Source organism: Egretta garzetta, unplaced genomic scaffold (assembly GCF_000687185.1).
Source record: "Egretta garzetta isolate BGI_Z169 unplaced genomic scaffold, ASM68718v1 scaffold326, whole genome shotgun sequence".
NCBI lineage: Eukaryota > Metazoa > Chordata > Aves > Pelecaniformes > Ardeidae > Egretta > Egretta garzetta.
The window spans coordinates 1561960-1586313 of NW_009260026.1; the positions used below are offsets into that span (position 1 = coordinate 1561960).

At 46.9% G+C, this 24354-nt stretch overlaps 1 protein-coding gene across 1 annotated transcript in view; it reads right to left on the reverse strand.

Moving 5' to 3' along the window:
* The window catches only part of KALRN (kalirin RhoGEF kinase), a 363097-nt gene that overhangs the window by 4733 nt on the left and 334010 nt on the right, over positions 1 to 24354 (reverse strand). Inside the window, exons 51-59 of the mRNA XM_035896306.1 lie at positions 21155 to 21278; positions 19737 to 19796; positions 9033 to 9060; positions 8394 to 8565; positions 5982 to 6103; positions 4331 to 4462; positions 2440 to 2604; positions 1457 to 1535; positions 54 to 254 (exon numbers count right to left, since the gene is read on the reverse strand). Coding sequence (XP_035752199.1) covers positions 54 to 254; positions 1457 to 1535; positions 2440 to 2604; positions 4331 to 4462; positions 5982 to 6103; positions 8394 to 8565; positions 9033 to 9060; positions 19737 to 19796; positions 21155 to 21278 — 1083 coding nt within the window. The remainder of the gene's footprint in view (positions 1 to 53; positions 255 to 1456; positions 1536 to 2439; positions 2605 to 4330; positions 4463 to 5981; positions 6104 to 8393; positions 8566 to 9032; positions 9061 to 19736; positions 19797 to 21154; positions 21279 to 24354) is intronic.

Genomic DNA, 24354 nt, shown 5'->3' on the forward strand with positions numbered 1-24354 from the left:
AATGGGGCTGTGATTCTTACCCAGACACTTGAATTCAAGCTCCACATACTTACAGTTCCAAAACTAAGATGTAAGAAGTAGGAGACTCATAGGTATCATGGATAGTGATGTACTGAGGATGCTGTAAATGCTGTAACAAAGCTGCTTCGTGTGCTGCCTGCTCTTTCTTTTTCATTTTTTTACTAATGAATTTTACAGCAACATCTTTCCGTGTGGCTTTGTGAACACATTTCTTTACTATGGAGAATCGACCCCTGAAATAAAAAAAAACACAACACCAAAACAGAATAATGAAGGGGCCTCATGAATAAATCATGCCTAGTTTTCAGTGCAATAACAGACTGATTTTCAAAGTGTTATTTGATTCAGCACATTAATATTTCACAAGGAATCAGATTTAACTAGTTGTCCATAACCTTCTCCAACAAAGAGCCTCCGTCTCTTACCCTGGGTGTAGAGATTCTTTGGGGATTAGCAAACAGTGAGAGCAAACGGTGTAGCTTTGCTTTGTGCAGCCATACTGATGCCCTCTAACAATCTCCCCTGGGTTCAATTTGCTGCCACTTTTACAGGTTCTTTTTTTTTTTTTAGCTGTGAGTCTCCCTTCGCCAGGTATTTTAATAAAAAGCCCAAACTTTTTCAGACAACTAAAAGAAAAGCCTTGTTAAATAATCACTAACCTATCATTGTCTCACTGTTTCAGGCATGCAGTAAGAAAGTAAAAAGCTGTCAGGAAAGCATTTAGGAAACTCATACAGACTAGTGCCTAGTACCATTCCTGAAAGTAAAACTACTCAGTGGAACTGTGTGCTGAACTTGGCCTTTTGTTAATCCATCACTCTTCTTTCTACAGAACTAGAGAGACTCCTGTCCTTTCAGCCCCAGAATTACTCGCCTCTGATCTCTGAGCTGAAGAACTAACTGCATTAACCTGAATTGTTTGCATGCCCCTCATCTGTTGTCTGCATGGAGCACCGAGGGCTGACAATGCATGCAGCACCTATTTAGGCTCCTGTTCAACTGACCAACCCAATCAGCAGAGCGCTTTGGTATGTGATTTAAGTCAGTCACATGCCTCACGTGCTTCAGCAAACTCAGTCTTTGAGGTTAAGCTTATCCAGAACCAGCCAATTGTCATGACTTCAAAAGCTCGTAGCAAATCAGAGACGTCAGAGGAGATACCAGCGAGAGCTAGCAGTGGCTCTGAAGAGATTCAGCTCCCTAATTGTTCACAAGTTTGCCAGGTTGCAATCCTCAAATCTCAATTTATCTTGAAAAACAGGATTTAGTCCGTATTTTAGCCAGTCTATATTTTAATCAGTACTTAACATGCCTTTGCAATGAGGAGCAGTTTTCAAGCTAACTACACAAAAGCACCCTAAACCTTCATCCAAGGAAAAAGCTTCAGGCCATTGTTTTGGTGTTTTATTGTAGTGATAAGCAGAGTTAATATTACCTCCCAATCTCATGCAGCTCTGCATAAGCGAGGTCAAAGTTTTCCTTCCATGAAATAGTGGCACCATCAGCAGCAGAGTCTTTGGAAGAACAAAGGGCATTCAAGAAAGCAGAAAATTAAAGACAGTTTCCTGTGGACTATAAATTGCATATTTTAAACTTATGGAGACTATATTACTTAAACCAGCAAACATTACCACTAGGAGTCCAGTTTCATACTGCTCAGGCACAGCTCCAAAGTGTTGCACCACTAAAAGCCAGAGCTCCCCAGAGGAAGGTGTGGATAAGGTGGATTCAAATCTGTCCTTGCAATTTTGGGCTGGAAAGGGCCATGAGGGCAGTCTGAGGGCATGTCTGTGTGTAACTGGGAGGTAGAGGTATGCCATGTCAGCTCTCATTTCATCCAGCAAAGGCAATAGCCAGTCATGGACCTAGTTACGCACTGGAGCTGCTAAAACATGGGAAAATGTGGGTTCTGCTCACAGCACCGTCATGAGTGAGCTGTACCCCAAAACCCTGCAGCACCATGCGCTGGGGGCTCGCCTCCATCACAGCCTTCCTGTGCTGGCTGCATTGCATGTTGGGGGGTTATGTTTTGCAAGCTGACTTGCAGACCCCAGCTGGGCTGCCCAGCAGCAGAAGCCCCTGGTGCTACCGGCATTGTGGAAGGGCAGGGGACACACTGGGCAGGATGCGGTGCCTGTTGCCCAGAGATGAAGACAAGAAATGGTCTTTGGATAGAAAGCAGGGACCTGCTAGGAAACTGCAATAGCTTCTGTGACAGAGGGAAGCTGTGAGCCCTGCTGGAGAAGAAGACATGAAAAGCCTTTCTAGTGGCAGGAACCGGCTCTGAGCATCTCCCAGGCTTTTTCTTGTATTCCTACCCACTCCAGGATCAACATTTTTATCCGGACCCATCAAAGCACAAGTCTATCTCACCATACTGACTGTATGCATCAGGCCCTCCTTGCCGTGCCCACTCACCGTACTCTGGGAGCCTTACAAATTCAGATGGGTCACTGGGCAAGCTGATCCCCCAGGGATTGCTGGCGCTCACTCGAAACTGATACTGGCAGCCTGGGGCCAGGTCCTCAATGACAAGATACGTGTCCAAAGTTGAGGCTACTGACTGCTGCCAGACTTGCGAGCCTGTGTTTTATGGAGGGAGAGAGGAAAGCTGAAGGAAATGGTCTCAATATGTAAACTCAGAGCAGAGGCTTTCTCTGCCCAACTCATGCAGAACCCTGGGAGGTTAAAATCCACAAGGTTTTTAAAAGGCAACATTACGGCAGACTGATGTATTTCTGTTAAACCAGAACTGGACCATAGGAAGCTATTTTATGTTGCAGCCACCTTCCAGTCTGGCTAAATGAGGGAAGAAGGAAATGCCCCTGACTTGACCGATAGTGATAGAAAAAAAACCAGCTAGGGACAAGTTGCTCTCTCCAGCAGTCTAGCTGTGGCTGTGTACTACAAGCGATGTCTCAGGGCAGCGTGATAAGACAGGAATGGAGAGCTGATTTGATGACAGCTCTGCTGTGAGAAAATCGGTAGCAGAAATACTGCGGAAAAAAATACAGACAAGGGAGTCCCAGGGGAAGCTGAGACAGGGCGTCAGTGCAATCAAAGTGCTTTTGCAGATGAAGTCCTTCAGAAGAGGTGGTGGCTGCAGTGAAACCCGGTGCTGCAGGAGGAGAACCAGCTTTCTGAGGCTTAGTATGGGCTTTATGCAGCTGAGCAGGATTGCAGCAAAAAAAATGTGTGATAGTGTCATGTGTTTCTGCTCCTAACGGAACCAAACCCAACCATTGCCTAACCTGTGGCATCCAGAGGAGCAATACTTCATTCATCCGCTGCTCAGCATCACAGAACAGAAAAGGACCCCGAGACACTGAGCCTGTCAGAGCCTGTGTTTTCTTTCAAGAATATATAAAATTTTATCTTATTTTAGTAAGCTCAAGGCTTCTTACCTTTACATTATTTACCATGACCCATATATTTTGTGTGTGCTGTGAGGAAATTCTGATTGCCAGGTCTCACAAGGTCAAGGTTGGTTTTACAGGGAAGAGTCAGTGATTCCTTTGGAGTGGGAGGAATACTGAAAACTGAAAACACTGCTGCTTTCTTGCTGTTTTGGTGGCTGCTGTTAACAGAAGAGCTTCTATTCTTTCACAAAAATGCTAGTCACACTGATGGCACAGTGAAAGTCACAGCTGAGTATTTGCTAAGAAAAGTTATTAATATGATGGAGTGATTAAGTTTGCACATTTACTAACGTGAGGTAGGATTTTTTTAAGGATGAAGGGGAAAAAAACAGAGGCCACATACCCAAGGCAAGGTTTACTGCCCAGGGACCCTCACGCCTTTGCAGGAAGAATGCAAAAAGGGATACAAATCATTTCAAATGCCCTTTTCAGGAGCACATGCCTGTGCATATTGGGAAAACAGTGCATTTGATATCTATTTCATTCTTCAGGGGAAAAGGATGATTGGATTTAAGAACAAATGGATTTCAGAGCCGAGCTTGAAAAGTGTGCAGGGATCTGCAGCTCTATCCAGATTAAAAAAGTAATGAGCCTGCTTTGTTTTGGCATTCCCAGGAAACATCCATCAGATGGATACCATGGTGGTAGAATGCAATTGTTGAAAGGATGTCTTAGTGATGGATATGTTTTAGCTTAGTGCACTTTACTTGCCGTAAGTGACTAGAGAGAACAGAAAGGTCTGTAACATGTGAGAAGTTGGACTTGATTCTTTTGGCCTTGGACTTTGGGATCTGTAAGCAACAGCTAGTGGCACCCCAGTGGTGGCAAGGACGCTTTTGGGAATTTTGTTCTCATTCTTCCAGCCAGTGAGCACAGCTCAAACCACTCACCTTCTTCTCTGTACTCCACAGTGTAGCCTGAGATGGTGCAATTGCCTGTACTGGATGGGGGCAGCCAGCGTAGGATCACAGAGGTGCAGCTTCTCTCCTGAGCAATGGGGCGATTTGGGGCAGCTGGGACACCTTGGGAAGAGAAACCAAGCACCAAGTCCAGCATCACGTCAACAAGCACCAGTGCTTTACTCTGAAGATCAGGTGTATCAGGTACATTAGGTCACTACAAGGCAGCTGTGCCTTGCAGGGGGAGCACTCTGGTTTACACTGAGTTACCAGCACAACCAGAGGAAAGGCAACGTCATGGTCCTGTTCACCTACCACCATGGCTCTGAGACCACCGTACTAGCAGCTAAGAGAGAACCATCCCGCTGGCAAGCCCTGCTGCCTTGACATGGTCTCAGTACTACAGGTCACGGGGAATATCTTCTTGCTCACAGCTGGCAGTCAACTGGACCACGACACCTCAGGGAGCTCCCTGCGAGACCATCCAGGAGAATCGCCCCTTGGGTGCAGAGGATCTGTCTGAGCCCAGCTGCTGTAAAGGCAGAGCCTCTTTACCTGCCACTTTCTGCTGCTAACGTTTGCTCCAGCTCAAGACCTGATGCCAAACCCATGGAACTGAGGAAAACAAATATTCTCGTGGACTTCACCAAGCAGTGAGTGAGATTCTGGAAGTGGGGACTACCTTGAAGTGTCCAGAAATGACAGAAGAAAGTCACTCAGAGTGCTTCTGGGTGTATGGCGCTTGGTACATTTGGCAGCAGATTGACAAATGACCAGTAATTCCTCTGTGCTTTGCTCAGGGCTCCCTTCAGCACAGGAGTAGTTAGTGCAGCCACTAACTTGCTTGGATAAATTGGGGAAATTATATCTCTAGGGCAGTTTGTGAGACCAAACAAACTGACTTCTAAATGCTTGTGACACTCCTGCATCTGTAAGTTGCCAGTTAGACATTTGTCTCTGTGCCATCCCCTTCAATGCAGCAGGCACCCCCCATCTCTCATGCTAACAGATCCCTTCCCGGAGCTGGAGGTCATGAGCAGCAGCTTACCATTTCATATTCATTACAATTAGATGGGTCACTAATTACAGCGCTGAGAATTCAGGCTCAGAGGTGTGTCTCTGAGTTGAGCCCCTGCAGAACAGCTCACCCAGGCCAAGCCTTACCCTCGCCTCCTCCGTTCCCCCCAGAGAAGGGGAGGCTGAAAATCGATGTCACTGGATCCCAGGTCCCCCCACTCCAGGCAGGCTCTAGAGCACAGAGCTCCCTGCAGGCAGCCAGGGCATCATCCTCCTGGGGGCTCCGCAGCCGGAGGGAGCTCAGCTTCCCCTGGCCGACCTCACTGAGCCCTGGGAGACAGCGCTGGAAGCAGGATGCAGGAGCTGAACCAGTGCCAACACATTTTCATTTCCCAGATGTGATGCTTATGATCAGGCGACTTAATCAAGCTCAAAGAGTCTGCAATGCCTTCAGCCATCAGTGGGAGTCTTGGCTGAGGAACAGTTTTATGATTTTAACATCTCAATTCACCTGGCATGGCTCCACATCCGGCTGCCTTTGCACCGGCAATTCCTGTGTGCTCCCACCCCCTACCAAGGGACCCTGTACAGGGAAAATCCTGGGGGTTTCGGTCAGATGCGGTACCTTGGACTTTGATGGTTGCAGAGGTTGATGCAGTTCCGTGTTCATTGGTTGCCACACAGGTGTAAATGCCACTGTCTTGAGGCATCAGGTTGCAGATCTTCAAGGTGAGCTCCCCAGAATCACTGTGGACGCATGAAGCCCTGATTATAAATCACTGCTTCACTTGCTAATGGTTTTTATACCAGTTCCTGTCCTGCCTCATTACAAACACATGTGCACACAAATCCTGTTAACTCATTTGAAGGAACACCCCTCCAGAAATCTGGTACCCAAATACAACCCCTCCATGTGTCAGGATTAGGCCGTTAATGAAACCTTCAAGCAGAATGATCCAAATTGTCTGCCAGGCAGATCTACTTGTCTGCTGTGGCCTTGGAGGAGATGGGGAAGGATCACTCAAGCAGCAGGCAGAATCAAGGAGCTGAACATTTGCTCTGACTGTCCAGAGCTGGATGCTTACACTCCATATATCTGGAAAGATTTCCCCAGGCACATCTTTTCTATCTCAGGAGCTGCTGAGCTGCTCTGCCTCTGCAGTTAAGTCCAACGCATGCTGGACAAATTGGGCTTCCTGCAGATGCAGAAGGCAGTTGCACAGCTCAGGGTCCCTGACATTTCTGGGAAGCTTCAGACCCCTGGAGCATGTGCCGTTGATCTAATGAGGCTGCCAGGCCCCGGTCCGGAGGCTGGACGTCTCACAACAGCTAGGGATAAAGAACGTCAGCACTGAGTTCGTGAGAGACACTCAATCTTTGGGCCAATCTGAGCAAATAAACAGCTCTATGGAGTCTAGTGAATTTATAGCAGGTCTGTACATAGTCACTTTGGTTTGCACGTTGCAGTCTTTGATATGCAATTTAAGGGAGTTGGCGTGAATTAAAGGATTTTGCTTGTGTAACTGCTTTAGCTGTACCGGAGACCCAGCTTAGAGCCAACAACACAAATTCCCTTGATGGCAAAAGGAGTTCTTGAATGCATAATCTATCAGAAACTGCAGAAGGACGCTGTTGCCAGTATAACAGCCTGGATGCTGCAGCTTTCACTGGTCTGACTATGCTGGTTTAAAACAGGATAGAAATATCCCCTTCCCCCACAATCCAGACACTCATGCCAGCAAGATTTGTAAGGCAGCATCTCATCTGCTGGGCCTCTCCTTGGCAGGCAGTGTCCTCACTGCACAACTAATACGAGTAACAAGACAATACAAGGGCTAATAGTGCACAGGGAGCCAATGCGCAGGCGAAAGACTGTGACGGAAAACAGAACACAGTATGGAAATATCCCCCCGTCCCAACCTCAGCCAGAAGCCTGAAGATAAGGTCCTAGTGCTCTACTGAGTAATGGCTAAAAAGACAATTTTGGGTGCTGTGGGGCGGCCGCACAAGCCAATGGTCTCTGAAGGAAGCTCTTGATCAGATGTAATTTTTTTTGTTGAACTTGTAAAAACCCTTCTCTCTTAGTGTTCATTTTTCACCTTCAGTGATTTTGTAATTCCTGGATTCATCTCAGCCTGAGCCAGAAATGCTGAAAGTTCGCATGAAGGATGGCCTCCCGGAGCTTTCCAGGGCAATTTGGCCCAAATCACTTCTGCAAGCTGCAGACAAGCATCCAGTTCATTTTTCACCTTCAGTGATTTTGTAATTCCTGGATTCATCTCAGCCTGAGCCAGAAATGCTGAAAAGTTCGCATGAAGGATGGCCTCCCGGAGCTTTCCAGGGCAATTTGGCCCAAATCACTTCTGCAAGCTGCAGACAAGCATCCAGACCCATACCTGACCTGCGGTCAACCCCAGAGCTTTTCGGATCTTCCCAGTGCTTGTTGTAAAGATGGTTTTTCCCCTCCAAGCCAAGCTGGGAACATCGTAACAACCATCTTTCTGTCCAAGCACAGCCATATTTAGCCTTCCCAGGAGCATGTGTAGGCTCTTTTAGGAACAGCTGAGGAGGGGCTCAGGAAAACTGCAGGAGTTGCCACCTCTTCCCATGAGATGAGAAAATGCCCAGTGATATGGGTATTGCAAGCTGGTGAGGGCTTGCTCTGCTCAACTCCCCTTCCTACCACAGGTGAGCATGACATCAAACTCAAGCAGAGAACATGGAGGCAATATTAGCTGAACTAATATGTTGGAAACATTAATTGCTTCTGGCTTGCAGCTGGCTCAGGAGGTCATGGCCTCCTGGGTTGGAGCACAACCAAAGCAAGCTCATGGCTGCCAGCAATACACTCTGTGGAGCCCCGAGCCCCAAAGTCTGACCCTTTCTAACTGACGTGTGGTGCAGCAATGTGCCAATACACCATGCCAGACTTGATTAGCTGCATTTCTAATGAGCCTGGTAGCCTGGCTGGTGCCATATTTGAGGGCAACACGACCATCATGACCAGCTATGCTGGGATCCAAAGGCAGGGCCTTACCAAGATGACACCGTGTAAGTGGCCGTGCTGTTGTCATTGTCAAGAATGTTTTGATCCGGTCCCTTCCAGGTTATTGTTGGTTTGGGCCGTCCACAGACTTTGCACTGCAGCATCACTGTGTCGCCGAGCAGGCAGGTGATGTCCACTAACGGCACAAGAAACTCTGGAGCCACTGGAAAAAAACATGGGGACACAAACATGGCACCTTCTTTTAATCTGCAGGTGAGGGTGTTCCCCATACAAGTCTAGAGAATACAGTATAGGATCAGCTGTGGGATCTGGGCCCCAAACAGCAGGGGGTTCTGGGATTATGGTACCAAAACTCCCCCTTCACTAAGAGCCAGCTGTTGATAGCTCAGCAAAGGAGGCAGGCGGGACTGTCTGCCCCTCGAGCCCTGTGCTCCGGCAGGAGGGCAAGACTTTGTGAAGGCAGGTTTGGGGGACTCAGCCCCACATGCAGCCCTGGGCTGGCTGAGCCGAGCAGCCAGCAGAAGGACCGCCTTCCCTGGGAACCGAGCGGTGGAGAGCTGCTGGTGCTGTGAACGCTGATGGGTGCAGAGCGAGCTGTTGCACCGGAGTAAATCACAGCTGCTGACTTGCCCCTCCATGCCAGCCAGTGCACAGCTGTCCTTAACTCACCTTCTTGAATGAAATTGGGGTTGATTATCTGAAAAATACAAAGAAATAAAAGCATTTATTTTTCTGGGCAGTGACAAGGAGATGTCTGGTTTCACAAGGTACCATGGTGAACCTGACCAGAACCGCAGAAGCACTGACCAGTGGCCACCAACGACCTCTAACAACCGGCAGATGCAGCAAGATCTAGTGACAACAGAACAGGCCCGTGCACAGCTGGGAAAGTAAGTGGAAGCTATGGCTTGTTGAACTCTGATAAAGCATCACAGGTACCAGGCACAACAGTAAGGCTGAGGAGGGTTGATGTGCTTTCTCTTTGCTTGGGTGATAATACTTGAGCCATTAACTCTTCCTCCCGGAGGTGGTTTGTGCCCCCCCTGTGCCCAGCTCCAGACCCATGTCACACAGCGCCTGCAGTCACCACGCACCTGGGGCGTCTCACCAGCACTCTGGCTACTGACCAGCTTTGGGAAGAAAAGGTAAAGCACTAAACCAGAAATACTGCCTTCTTTTTGCCTACTGGCAAGTATCAGTCCTGCAACAACTCTTGGTCTATCACAGTGAGTAAAATTTCACTTGTTTCATTGGACTGCTGGAAACTTTCCAACTTGAAACTAGGATTGGATAACTGAGAGTTATTTTTAGCTAACTAGTTAATTGATCAAGTTAGCAAAGACTTGAACATCTCTCCGAGGCCTGTACATGCCAATTAACTCATGTAACCCCGGAAGCAAAGTTGGGAAAAGCAAAGACACCACCACTAAGTTCTTACAGGCAGCATCATCCCTAACCACATAGTGCTGTACAAAAGTATAGAGGTTTTAGCCTCATTAACTGTTTTAGTAATCTCATAAGGCCTTGTTATCCAAATTCAAACTAATAATTTGATAGGGAGCACCATAAACACTAGTGTCGTTTATCTCGCTTTAAATATCTTTGTTACTATCTATTTCAGAGCTATTTTGGAAGATGCCAATGAAGCAGTGACCTAATTCATGGCCTGCCAAAGCTGATGGGAGTTTTTGCAGAGGCTCAGAAACCAGGCCACAAAGCAGAAGCAATAACCCTTCAAAATAACATAGATACATCTTCAAGATTTGTATTTATATTTTGGCTTTATAAATAGTTTTCCAAGGTGGATGGCTCAGGGTGCCATTCAAGGAGGCACTTGAGCATATTCACGTTCCTTTTGGTTTCTTCACAGCCCCAGACAAACCTCTGGCACCAGCACTGGGTCCTCAGGGTCTGCTTTCCCCTATCATCATCACCAGAAAGCCCAAATGAACCAGGCATAACACGGACTTACCACTCACAAATTTTTCACCCCCAGGAGCGTACCTTGCATCAACAAATTCCTTGCCATCTGAGACTGAGACTATCCTTTGTCCTAGCAATAGGCAGAATTTGATCCTTTGGGACACATCTACAGAGAACACAACGTTCACATTACCAGCTGAAACAACCGGTCAATGCCAGTGCTCTACGCCCTGCGCTCCAGAAATGAGAGGAGCTGCTGCTTGTGGGCAAGGCAGGTTTCAGTCCCGACCACGTAGCCAGTCAGTCCTAAAGGTCTGTACCTGGTGGGCAAAGGTGTGATGGTTTGAACTTTCATGTGCTCCCAAGAGCACGTTTCATTCCCAGCATCCTGGAAGGAGCCAACCTCTGCCTACGTCCCTGGAGAGGACTCTGAGCACTATTAGGGCTTCTTATTTTTTAAAGCCATGTTGGGAGCACCTCTGCAGTGGGGAGGGTGCGGGACAGCGTGCCATGCCTGTGATGGGATGGCACAGCTCGGCTCAGCTTGGCAGACAGGAGTCTGAGTGGGTGAGAGAGCTGGCCAGGCTCTCTGGGTCTTGTATCAGGTCTTCCTCCTCCTGGCTGCACCTCCTGGACACGGGAAACACAAAGCCCCATCTGAAGGGTGCAGCTGGGCACCGACAATAGGAAAGATGAGGAAAATCTTTTTAGTAGGGACAGTTGTGACAGGACAAGGGGTAATGGTTTTAAACTGAAGCAGGGTAGGTTTAGACTAGATATAAGGAAGAAATTCTTTACAATGAGGGTGGTGAAACACTGGAACAGGTTGCTCAGAGAGGTAGTGGAGGCCCCATCCCTGGAAGCATTCAAGACCAGGTTGGATGGGGCTCTGAGCAACCTGATCGAGTTAGCGGTGTCCCTGCTCACTGCAGGGGGGTTGGGCTAGATGACCTCTAGGGGTCCCTTCCAACCCAAAACATTCTATGATTCTATGTGGACTTCTGGCCAGCCACTCCAGGAGCCTCCAAGAGGGTGAGGGGCTCAGAGGCAGCGATTGCTGCTCCACAGGGTCCAGGATCCTCATACGGCCCCCTGGATCCTGTGGGCAGGAAGAAATCGAGGTGCAAGGGGGCACTGGATGAAGAAGATCATCTTCTCTCCCACCTGTGCACAAGGAAAAGGAGAGATGGATCTTTGTGATTAAGTTGTACCGCTCACACGACACAGCAAAGGAAGAAAAAGCTTTTCTGTGGATAACCACTGCTTGCCACTTTTCACTGAAACCATCTACTTATCAGCTGAGTAACCCCAGGCATCAGCTCATTTGCACATACATCTTCATTTTGGTAGTTTTTGGCTTAACTGGAATACGTATCTGTCCTCTGAAGCTCTCCCCTTCCTTCCCTGCAGCATGTGCTAAATTCCCTTGTTATTCACTGATTTCCATCCTTGTAGGATTAGAGATCAGGAGAAAGAAACGCTCCTAACACTTTATATGAATTTTATACCTCTAAAGGATTCATTAGAAGATGCAGCTACAACGATGAATGTAATGGATATATCTATAAATAAATAATGCCACATTTCTAATGACTTCCAAGGCACAGTCATTTATAATAGTTGCCTTACCAATGTTTTTTTTTCCCCTTGCCTCACCGTGGGAATATTAGAGAGAAAATTACTGCTGCTAGATAATGTTGGAAGAGTCTATCAGTAAAATTTACATTTCCTTTGCTTAAACTTCATGTGTTAATTAATAAAATGTTACCTAACAACATCCCCACAGCCACGTCGCAGCTTTTGCCTGCTGTAAGCTTAGACAAAAATAAAAGACTGTTTGCAAGAGAATGTTTTAAGTGCTACCAAAGTGATTTAATACAGCACTTAACTAGGGAAAGGGACTTGGTCTGCTTTGAAGGAAGGGGTCAAATGCCAGGGTAAGAAGTGCAGAAATAAGAAAGCAAAGGTTCACAGCCAGGTCTGCGGCCAGAAGCCAGCTCTGCTGGCTCACACCTCCGCTCCCAGGCCCCGGGGCTTCGCTGCCTCTCTCTGCATGCTGGCCAGGTTTCCAGGCCATGGGTGGGTGGCAGGAGATGACAGACTGCACGGAGTTCTTCTAAATTAAGTGCAAGACCTTTGGAGATGATTTCTTTGTTTGCCAAAAAGGTTTTTAATCCCCGTGGGTGGACAGGAAGGCTCCAGCACATGGTCCCGCTGCCCTCGGAGGACGGGAGCTCACACACTGCTTGTCTGCACAGCCTCCTGCTGGGGCTGGGGCTGATTTCCCCGATGGATGGATTTGCCAAGCACCTCCCAGAGCCTCTTGAAAATGATGGTGTGTGCAAAAAGCTGGAAAAGCTGTCAAAATCAATGCAAGTAACGCTTCCCAATTCTCTTCCGCTTTCTCAGGGCTTTCACAGCAAGATGAAAGCCAGGCCATGTTGCTCTGAAGGGCAGAAATCCCTGCTGGCGAGGGGCCCAGGGCGGGCTGCTGGCGAGCTGAGCGAGGTGCTGTGCACTGAAATGGGGACGATGGGCAGGGGGGCCGTGAGGCTCGGGGGCTCGCACGCTGCGCCCACAGCACACCATGATGCCAGAGGTGCTCACACGGCCAACATGGTGGGCTCCAAACCTAAGGGACTTCTCCCTCAGAGAAAAAGAGGTGAAAGACCACCCTCTCCAGCATGTTTTCCCCCTTTTTAAAGCCCCTGATCACCCTAGAGAGCTCCCACACAGCCGAAGGGCAGCGGTGGTGGTTGTGGGGGTGATACAGGAGCCCTGGCTTCGGTGCCTCACTCCCTGAGGGAATGCTCTGCGCTGCTTTGAGATCACCAGGTGGAAAAAAAAAAAAATCCCTGCTGGTTACGTGGCTTTTGTAGAGTTTTGCTTTTTTTCCCTCTGAAAAGCAACGTGAGACTCAGCCCTGAAACCCTGCTTGGTCTGTAGCGAGGATCCCACAGCCTGGCCCTCAGCTGAGCACCCCTGGCCACGGTGGCCATGCGCAGGGGAAGGTGGCCCCGGGGTCTCACACTGACAAGGGCTCCCTGAAGAAATCCCAGCAAACACCTCCTGCACCACTGTGGCTGCCTGAGAGCGAACAAACTCATGGGGATGGAACTACCCAACGCAAAAACTTCCCACACCATCTTCAGCGTCCGTCCACACCAGGCAAACAGAAACCCTAAGGGATGAAACTTGGTCAGCAATGCAGTCACTCCCCAGGTAAGAAACACAGCTGGCCCTTTTTTCTAGGAACATAAATTTAGTTGAAACGAGATTTACATTTTCCAGATACCTGTAGCCTGGTTCAGGGTAGGTGAAAGCCTGTGACGCTCCCTCCATGGCTGGGAGAGTTTCTGTTTCCCATACAATGACAGCTGAAAATGGAAACCCCACACAAGGTGACAGAGGCAGACCATGGATCGGCCTCCGTGCAAGTGATGTGGGGTCTAACGCTGACCAGGCAGAGACAGGGAGCTGGAGGGAGCAGGGGTGAAATAAAGAAATGGGAAGATGGGTCAGGGTTATTCAACAAAAAAGGCCAAAATAGACCTTGCTTCTCCTTCCTCCAGCCTGCGCTGTTTCAGGGCTCAAACCAGGAAAGTCACATGAGGTGTGTACTTGAACGCCTTTGGGGACCTGCAGGGATCAAAGTGACTTAGATCTAAGTGGCTTACAGGTAACAGTCAGCCTTTGAAAGCAGCATAGGTGCTGCATCCAGCAGTACTGAGCCACTTTTTTTCCTGGCTTGTTAGGCTCATGTTATAAAGATAGAAAGGCATCTGCAGCAGTAGCAGGAAAGTCCACTTGCAAAGTGGCTCCAACCGCCCTAATTCTTAGCAAGAGCTTATCTTCCATTTGTACACGCATGCCGTGTCTGGTGGAGAGTGAGAAACCATTCAGCAACACCAATGGCCAGTCCTGAAAACGCTCCACAAGCGCAGCTCGGCTGCCAGCGAGGACTTCTCGCCTTGGCCAGGGCTTGCTTCTCCATTGCAGAGATGTCCTCACCGTGCCTAACCCACCTCCCCGGGGAAGGCTTGAGCCCAGCCTGGACACACGCAATGCACAGAAGGGCCCAGTGGATGCCCAGGTTTTTCCAATGCCATTTCAGTCCCATTTTAAGGGAGTGCATCAAAACCAGGAGTGAGAATATTTGTTCCCCCAAAACATAAGGCCAGGCTGCAAGCCAAGCTCTCTGTAATCAAGATCCATGTCTTATCTAAACAGTAGAGGGCATGTTTACTCCAAGACAAGCAGCTCAGCATTTTGTAAACACTTCATGGCACTTCTTGTTCACCGAGTTAAAATAAAATATTGATGCATTTGCACATGCTGGTTGCAGAGTCAGCAGCACATTCCTCATTCCCTCACTCAAATAATAATTAAAAAAATATATTAATGATTCTCAGAAAAAAATGAAATGAGCTGCAGAGGAATTAAGCCAACTCTAATTTGTAGGAGAAGATCTATCAATCAGTCTCTGACTAGGTCAACTTTTACTTTAAGACTTTGGGGGGACAAGCTCGCAGTGTTACCAGCCTCCCCTCCCCACAAAAAAAACCCTAAATTAACAATAGAAATTTCTTGATAAAAGGAGCAACTAAGGAACTTGCTACACATGGATAGATGCTACCAAAGGGAAAATATAATTTAAAATGAGAGAATGGTATCTGATGAAATGCTGCACGGCATCAGCCTTTTGGTGGGATGTGCTCTGGCACCCAGCATGGATGGGCTCAGCTGCCTTTGAGACTGATGGAGAAGCCACAAGGGACGCTGACTGTTGCCCATGCACCCGTGCAAAGCAGAAGTCCTCTTGCCCTTGTCATGCTCTTGCTGTGAGGCCCTAATGGCTGGTGTGCTTCAATGGCTGTAGCAGTGGGATGTCTCTGGTACTCCAGGCACCGTGTTGTAGCACTCTTCCCGCTTCCTGCAGATGAAGTAGGTCACTTCTTCCTCTTCCAAAAGCTAAACCACAGTGCCTGTGCTGCCAGCTCAGGCTACGTCATACCTGATGACCCACCTTCCTGGTTGGTCTCAGCAATCCCTGCTCACTTGGGGCAGCAGGACAGTGGTGTCACCCATGGAGGCCACCCCAAGGAGACACATGGGAGGTTCTCAGGATTGTACTCCTTCATACTGTGATGACAGGCCAGGAAAGGCTTTCTTACCAGTATTGTATGAGATCTCTCAAAGACAGCATGTTAGATCTGCTCTGGAGGTGGACAACTCAAGGCAGGGGGTGAAGGCATTCGCCTAAAGCACCTGGGAATTCTTGGCCTAAGCCGAGTGTTGACTTGGAGCCAATGCTGTATCCACCAAGTCATTACTCAACCAGTTGGACTTGTAGGGGTGCTAACAAAATATTCTTCCCTACAATATGTTTCCTAGTGCTTATCTTGCCCTAAGTGTCTCTGAGCACTTCTTAACATGCTAAAATGTCAGAACTGAAACAAATAGATTACGAAACCCAACTTACATACCTTGGCAATAGCCCAGCTCGCTAATCTAATGACGGCACTTCCACTGGCTCGGGGTGGGCCTGGACTTCCACCTCTCCTTTGCACAACTATGAAACTGGAACAAATGCTAAACACCCGGTGACAGTTGTGTCTTGGTCAGAATTACTTGTAATGCACTGCAGCATGAGGCACACTGTGCAAAAGACAACGTCTGGAGCAATGTCAGATCCCTACATGTGAGGTCACCCCAAAGCCTGGAAGAGCTGCTGCGGAGTTTAGTGTGGCTTAGTTCAGTCAGGTCTTCTGACTGCTGGAAGGACACTCACTTAGACAAGAGAGGTAACCCGACAGGATCTGCACAGTTGACTTATGACCCCATCAGTAATATTGAAACCCCATGAGATGTTACAACACAGAATTGTAGGACAATTAGTTGCGTTGCTGTCCAGGACCCCAGACTTGGGTGTGGATGATATTTACTGATTCACAAGGGCATACACCTTCTTCTCAGAAGCTGAGCTGCCTGTCCCCGTGCAATTAGCTACAGACATGTGGAAAGGGAGTCTCTGATCTTTCTTAAATATAGGTTACTCCTGTCCCTCATGTGGCTACACATGCTCCTTAAGTGCCTGCTCCTACACTCACATGCCTAACAGCTGAGTTTGCACCTTCTGTTTTGTGAAACAACAACGCAAAGCAGAAAGCTAGGGGGAAAAAAAAATAATTTCCATCTTTATGCACTTTCATTACATATTAATAAATAAAGAAAAAAGAAACAGCCACCAAGAGGTACTATTGCTATTCATAATTACAATGAATGGAAAGTTCTCCAGGGCCAGCATGTCCCTGTGTAGGCAAAAACACAGTAATGGCATTTTATCTCTTTTTTAAACAGTAACCCAGGCTTTCAGTATCCTGCTCTCACTATACTTGTTCCCCACATTTGTTCCTTTTTATGTTTCCCCTTGAAACAAAGCAAAGCCAAAGCGCTTCAGAAATCTGGAATCTACTGAACAGGTATGTGGCATTTTATAAACAGCAAGCAAAGCTACATCTGAAAGGCCACAGTGGCTGTGGGACTTCATGGCTACTACGACCAGCTTACCGACTTCTTGCGCAGTGCGTAGGCTGGAGGCAAATTGCGCTGACATTTCCAAGTAATTAATACGGCTGCTTTGCATTTAGAGACTGCTGTCTCTGCTCCAGCACTGGGTGCACGTTCTCACACATGATGGGAGGAAGAGGGATGTCAGGGGACAGCCCTATAAGAGAAGCCAGGTGACTCGCCCTGCTATTACCTGGCTCTAACAATAGCCACAGACGACTCTGCCTTAATGACACAGGTGGGGCCTCATGCACCTCTATACATTGATGGCCAGGACATAGCTCTCCTACCAGCACTCCCAGCATCTATAAAATTGGTCATGAGCTGAGCCAGGTGTGAGGGCAAGGTCTTCCCCCTCCTGGGGCAGCCAGTCACCCTGTCTCCAGCTCACCCGGGAGCTTGCCAGCAGCTCCGTACCACGCTGAGTAGCGACAGGAAAACCAGCTGAGCTACTGATTTTCAGTGCACGTGCAGGTTGGGGTGGAGGGGTAGCACAGCTGTTTCACAATTATTTAAGCCTAGGATGCAAAGCCTAAAAGACCCGATGAAGCCTTCAACCAGGCTCTGGTGGTGGAAGAAGCTTGCCTTGCCTTTGTTTTAATGAGAAAAGATGTTAGCTCCCAAGGCCTTGATATAGTTCATTTCTCAACATGTTTGAAAAGGAGCATGAAAACATCCATAATATAGGGAAAGGGAGAAAAACTGTGGCTTCCACTACTGGATACTCCAGACCTTTACAGAGCAGGCTTCCCCACAGCTGCTTCTAGGGCTGTTTCCCTCATGAGCATTTGAGCAACCTGCCCTTGTTCTGCTCCCTGTGGATGGTTTTGTTCAGTTTGTACTGGGTATCAGCAATCCCTCCCTCCCAATATTTCTTAGCTGGCCCACCGAGCTGACCGCACTCACTCCAGGCTGCAGATGTACTAAAACCAGCACAATGCAAGGGCTGTGCTGCTCCTTGCAGGGCAGTGTCACCTTAGGTTGGCATTGTCACCCTCAAAATTGCACTCATTTTCTCTCCCTCTGCCATTTTAAACATTTGCTCAGCCACAAAGAGTTTTGCTCCGAAACAGACTTGAGCTTTCCAGGCCATGAGGAACATGGTGGCTCCTGGGGACTGCAACGCAGCGCAGGGACGCTGCTGCCTCCAGTAAGTGACCTGGGAGATGCAGGATGGGGTTTCTGAGTGTAAATCAAGTCACATACCAGGCACATAGTTACTCCCCCAACAGCAGATTCATACCACAGCCAAGACTTCAAATTAGTGTCTTTTGGTTTAAATAGAAAGGGTCTTACCTCCTGAACTGAGGGGCAGTCTGCTGAAGAACAGTAGACTGTACCATGGTAAAAAACCCCAAATCAAACAAACAAAAAGGCCCATGTGGAACACACCACAGCTGACAAGAAATGCCGCCAGCGTAAGGACTCCACTGACAATATGAAAACATCTGGTTTTCCTCCTATCGAGCAAAGACAGAACCACAGAAATCCTTTGCAAAAAGGACGTCGATTCTCACCCAGCTGGGTACATTACACCTGTACCTCAGCCACCTTTTACTCCGCAGGGCAATTTCCAACGATCCAAAGCTTACACGGACTCATGTGCAATAGCTGGGCATTGCCTTGTAACAAATACACATGCACTTGCAGTCGTTACCCGCGATTGGCGAAATGCTCTTTGAAAATGCAAACATGTTTCTGAGAATCATGCAGCTTTAGTGGTAGGCACCATTCAATCTCCAGGACGTCGGCTGGGTCAAAAGCTTTCCTTTAGTACACATCCCCCTCCCAAAGATGTGTTTATCGATGCGAACACAGCTAAAATAAGAGAGCCTTCAGGTTATTAGCTGAGGTGGTGCATCTCAATATGCTTCTCCCTCTTTTTTTTTCCCTCCAGGAGGAAGATAAGCTTTCTTTTGCGGGATGTTTATAGTGCAGCCTGGCTAACAGCATCCCGGAGATCCTAGGACACACAGATATCCCCGTTTTCCAGTGACCTGCCCCGTCACCTCTGCAAAATCGCTTACATCTCTCTGCCCTGTGCCCTTGCCTGTTTCAGTAGGAAGCTCGCTCAGCCTCGGTACAATGTATACAAATGCTTGGTGTGGTCCCTGTACACAGAAAAACATGGGTTCTGCATGACACTGATTGAGGAGAACCAGATATATAATGTTTATGCTTTTAAGCTCCTTTGGGCTCTCTCAACAAGGAATGTCTCAGTCAATCCACTGGAATCGGTAGTTTCACACTGGAAAGAGTAGCGTAACACACCATAAATTGGGGCCACCTATCTGCATCGGCCTGGTCTGTGATATGGGTACATTAATGCCACCAGTTTTACCATTCTCTTACAGTGTCTTTATAAAAATGCAATTTCCCACTCTGCTAGGAGAAAAAAACCAAAACCATTGTCTTTTCTGATCTCCTGGATAATGTAAAGCACTGGTTGTGGTGCAACAACATTTGCTCCGGTGATTTATAACGCAAGCCTGACTAGCAGCTCAGCATGCATTGCCAGCACAAGGGCTGTTTTTAATACAGAACGCTGCTACATTTACCGGCACTTGACATGCACGTGTTACCGTTTCACTCAATGAGGTCCCAGATGGGAAACAGCGACTGAGGGTGGCTACATGAGCCTCCAGCTCGGCAGGAGCGTGTTTCTCAGCTTCCTCCCCTGCTCCCACCACAAAGGCAGCCCAAACTCCAGTTCACCACTTGGCAAAACCAGAATTGGTGCTGTGCGTGACTCACGCTTAATTGGCCCATATGTCCATGACTGATACAGACCCACCAGCTCCCCTTTCAGCAATGGCATTTCAAAATGGGCACATGTTCTTGGAAAAAAAGAAAAAAAATCACAAGGATGATTGTCTCTACCTCCATGCTAGTATTGGGGTCAAGGTCATCACACTCTGATTCCTCTGAGCTGTTTGTCTCCTTGTTTGGCAGCATGAAGAGGAAGAAAGAGAACAAGAGATTAGAAGAGAGATTGGTTAGACAGGGCAGAGCAGCACAGGAGTTGTGAGCAGCATGGAAATGGGTAACAGTACAGAAAACACTCTAAAAAACTAAACAAAAAACAGACCGACAACAGAAGAGGGGAAGCAAAGGCAAAGACATGCTTTTGCCAGAGAAGAGGCAGTGATTCCGCAAGTCGTTCAGGTAGTAAAAACAGCGGGGAAGCAACAGGAGGAAGAACTGTGGCCACCATGCTGGAGCAATCGCTTCCCTCGGGCCCAGTCCTTCCCCGGCCGGCTGTGGGGTGGCTGGGCGGCGGGTGAGAGGGGCGCCCGGGTCACAGAGGTAGGGTTCCTCCCTTTGCACATGCCATGGCTATTTCACTAGGCTTACAAGATGGAAAGCTTCTGCAAAGGAAAACACTTAATCACGGGCTCTCCTGGAGAGGGGTGGATCCAAAAGACATGCTTAAGTGCTTTCCTGAATCAAGGCTGGGCTTTAGTTGTGTCAAAATCACAAGTGTTTGCTTGCCTCTGCTGGGAGGGAAAGCCCCAGATTAGTCCTGAGCAGGCCTCACGGTCGGTTTATAGGGATGGATCCTCTGAATTGGAGCACAGTAGTCAGGCACCCAGAGCAGGAGATGGAGCTTAACCCCACAGTTCTCAACCTTTTCCATACTGGGAGATCTCAGAGAGAGAGAGACAGACACAGACACGCACGCACCCACGCACACGCACGCAAGCCCTTCTCCTGGCAAGACAGAGTCAGCATCTCTGCCCTGTCTGAGAATACAGAAAGAAAAAGGTCACTGAGACCATCTCCCCAGACAAAAAATCTTAAGCATCTCAAGGTTGAGAACCCCTTTTCTTAAGATGTGGTGAAATACTGGCCTAAAGAACACTCATCAACTTCAGTGAGGCCATTGGTTTACCTCGTGGCTTTTCTCACCGCTGCAGCTGCTCTGATGGAGCTGCAGATTGGGCTGGGTCACGGGTCAGTAAATCACTAGTGTCCCAATTTTAAGAACAGTTATCTAACCATGTATATAGGTTTGGGTTTCTTTTTAATGAAGATTACTTACTTGCAGTGCCAGGAAAAAGAAAACGAAAACGAAAAACAAAGGCTGCATTTTATCTTGCATGCAAAAATCCTGCTAAAATGGATACTACAAAAAAAAGAAAAAAAAAAAAGATAACTAAAGTGGAAAAAAAAAACCCCAAACCAAAAAACAACCCCAAAATCGCTGCCCCCTCCCTCTCTCAGGAGAGGATGCTATAGGGGGTGAAAAGGATGGGAAGCAGGAGAGCAGCACACAGCTTTCAGATGGCCTTACTCACTTTAACAGAGACTTTGTTCCCCAGAATATCCTTGGATTTACGTGGCCCATTGGCTTCATTTTTGCCACTGCTCTCCTTTTCCGCCCGCTTTCTCATGCGCAGGGTATGCCATGAACATGACTTCCTGTTGTACCAAAAAACGCAGCAATCAAACAGCAAATCATAGCAGGAAGGAAGGATTTGGAAAGGGGAACCAGCATCCACATTTGCGATTACTGCAGTTCCCTAGAAGGTGGAAGCCACCGGCAATATGCCTATCATCTCAATCTGAGCAATGAGAGTTGAAGTTAAAAACCAAACCAAACAGTTCTGCGAAGCAGATGTCGTGCCACACTTGCTGTTTAAATGCATGGAGCAGGAAAAAAATGCCCATGATGGAAGCAGGCAACTAGAACTCGGTCATCTGGTTTCAGGGACTTTGTCTTGCATTGCCACAAATTGAAATTTATTTTATTTTTGTTACAGTTAAAAGGTCAATTTGGTCCTCAGTCTTGTTGGTTAAAAGCAGTGAAACAAATATAAATACAGAAGAACGTTCTTAATAGATGACTCAGTCGAGCAAATAAAAAAAATTTAAGAAATTTAAGGTGTGCTCCCTGCATGTTGCTCAGAACACGAATAGCTCAACAACGTCATTAACTTTCCAAGAGATAAGTAATTTCCTAGAATGCTGTGCCTCTCAAGACCAAGAATTTCCCATTTGAATTTGCCAATCCAGCTAGAGAGGACATCAGCCAGTGCATGGTTTTTGGCTGGCATGACAGCAGGCACGATTTCCAGTACACTTTTCACCCCTCATTACTGCTCCTATGACCTTACTCTTGGAAAAAACCATGTCACCTTTTGTAAGAGCAATGCTGTGTTGACAACAGAAATTGCGTATCAAAGCGGACATAAAAAATTAAGAAAAAACCAAAACAGTTCTTAATATGGATTTCATTTGGTTTAAACAGTGAACAGGTTGGGGGGGATTTGGGAGGGGTTATGTTGTCCAAAGCAGAAAGCTCTCAAAACAGCAGTATGATGAGCTGGGATCCAGGTTGAAAGCATCTGCCCACCTTTAAGTCATGCAAATTTGATTTGCATGTTTAAGCCCAATGTTTGGCACATGTCATGTCTACAGTACCTTGATACATTTTACAAAGCAAGTTGCATGTAATCCAACGATCACCTGTGATGCCAATAAAACGCAGTATGTTAGCAAGGTAGGACTCAAAGGACGCCCCACACAGCCGACGCTCCCCCATGAACACTGCCTCTGATTCCTAAGCGTTTTTTTGTTATACATCCATACATGGGAGCTGTACAATAGCTCAAATTAAAAAAAAAAAAAAGTAAACTAATGGCCTCCCAACAGCTGGCTGCCACTGACACAAGACTGAACTGGGTCATAGTGACTGTTTTTGCAACCAGGATTAGTGTCTCCACTGCAAACAGCTGGCACGGGCAGTCACGTTTGAGCACAAGCAGCACCAGAGCGCCCTGCACGTCTCAGCTGGGCTGTAAGCGCCATTGGATATTTGGGCGTTTCTGCAGGAGGTCCAAATAAGATGTGCAGAGCAGGGGAAGTTATCCAACACTTCAGGACTGTTAGGTTTTTCTTTAAGATACGGTAAGAGTCAAGAACGTGGCTGATGGACTCCCTGACCTATCGGTGAATAATACATGGTACCAACACTACTGGATCGACCACATATTTTGTGTACAGTACTTGTCAACTTATGCTAATTAGTCAATATGACCTGGCAGACTGGACAGGGCTGAAAGTAACACCTGCTCCAGGTAGGTTTTTACCTGTAGGACTTCTATTATTCAAGCATCTTTTTGTTTTGAGGGTTGTTTTAGCTGTTTGAGTCTGAAAACATGATTTAAGACACTGAATCTCACTGCAGTAAGAAAGAGAGAAGTGCAATGCATGTGTCTCTCAATTTTGTTACGCCTGCCTGGCCACAATTCATACGACTGCATCATTTGACGCAGAATTTGACTGTACAGCTGCCATGAAATCAGCGTCTTCCCCAGGTGCTGCAGATGAATAAGGGCACGTGGTTGCATATCGTGGTTAGAGAGGAACCCGGGAACGGCCGTGGCGGATGTGCAAGAGGCGTGCTAAGCAATTCCTTTGTCTTAACATGCAATTCATAGTAGCATTTGTTACTGACTGACAGGTAACGTCATCATTTCTCTTAACTGAAAGTGCAGCAGAGATCAAATTATTATTTTTAGTGAATCTGTCACAAAATCTTTCCTCACGTTCAATTCTGCGCCTCGAGGCACTCATGTAAGGTAACACAATTTGTAGCATACATCATGCATTACCATCTAGTCATTTTAGATGTTAAAAGAAATCAACAGGTATTACTGAAAAGAGGGTTGTACCTTCTGTATTTAATACCAAAAAACCACTTTCTTGCATTAGTCATTTCAGACTGACAAATTTCTAAAAATCAGAAAAGAAAAATATATATCCACACATTTGTTAAATAAGCAACAAAATGTTACAAACAAAAAAAAATCCCAAAACAAAACCAAAAAAAGGGTCAAACTAGTTCTTTTACCTCATTAAAACATGCTCATGGTGAAAATTTATTTTACATATTTAAAATAGTACATTTAAAATTAGTTACATTACAGGTACAATGATGAACATTGCGACTATCCATTATATTGCACAACCTGACTTCATCAATATGAGTTTGTTTCCTTTTTTTTTTTAAATAGTGCAAAATATTTTATACAGGAATGTACTTGGATGGGGGTCTTGCAAACCAAAAAGTATATTACAAAAGTTACTGTGAACAGAAAAAAAAACCCAAAACAAAACAAAATAAAAAAAAAGATACAAGCTGTACAAGGAAATTGCCACAGACAACAAAATCTCTCCTCCTTGAGAAGCGAAACTCAGTCCAACACGGGGCTTGGATTTTTTTGTGGGGTTTTTTTTGCTAAATGCTGTTATAACCAATATATAGATTAGTAACTTAATACAACATAAATATAAGTCCAGTCCAAGCAGGTCCATGTTGGTGTAAAATGGTGTAACATAAAACATATCTTTAACCGTCTATGGTTTTATTTCTCTCCAAAATATAAACAACACCCCACAAAATGAAAATAAGCAAAACCCGAGCTATCCACCATGGCTGCCCGACGCTGCGGATTGACCACTCAGCTTGTTCCAATGGCACTGTAGATAAAAA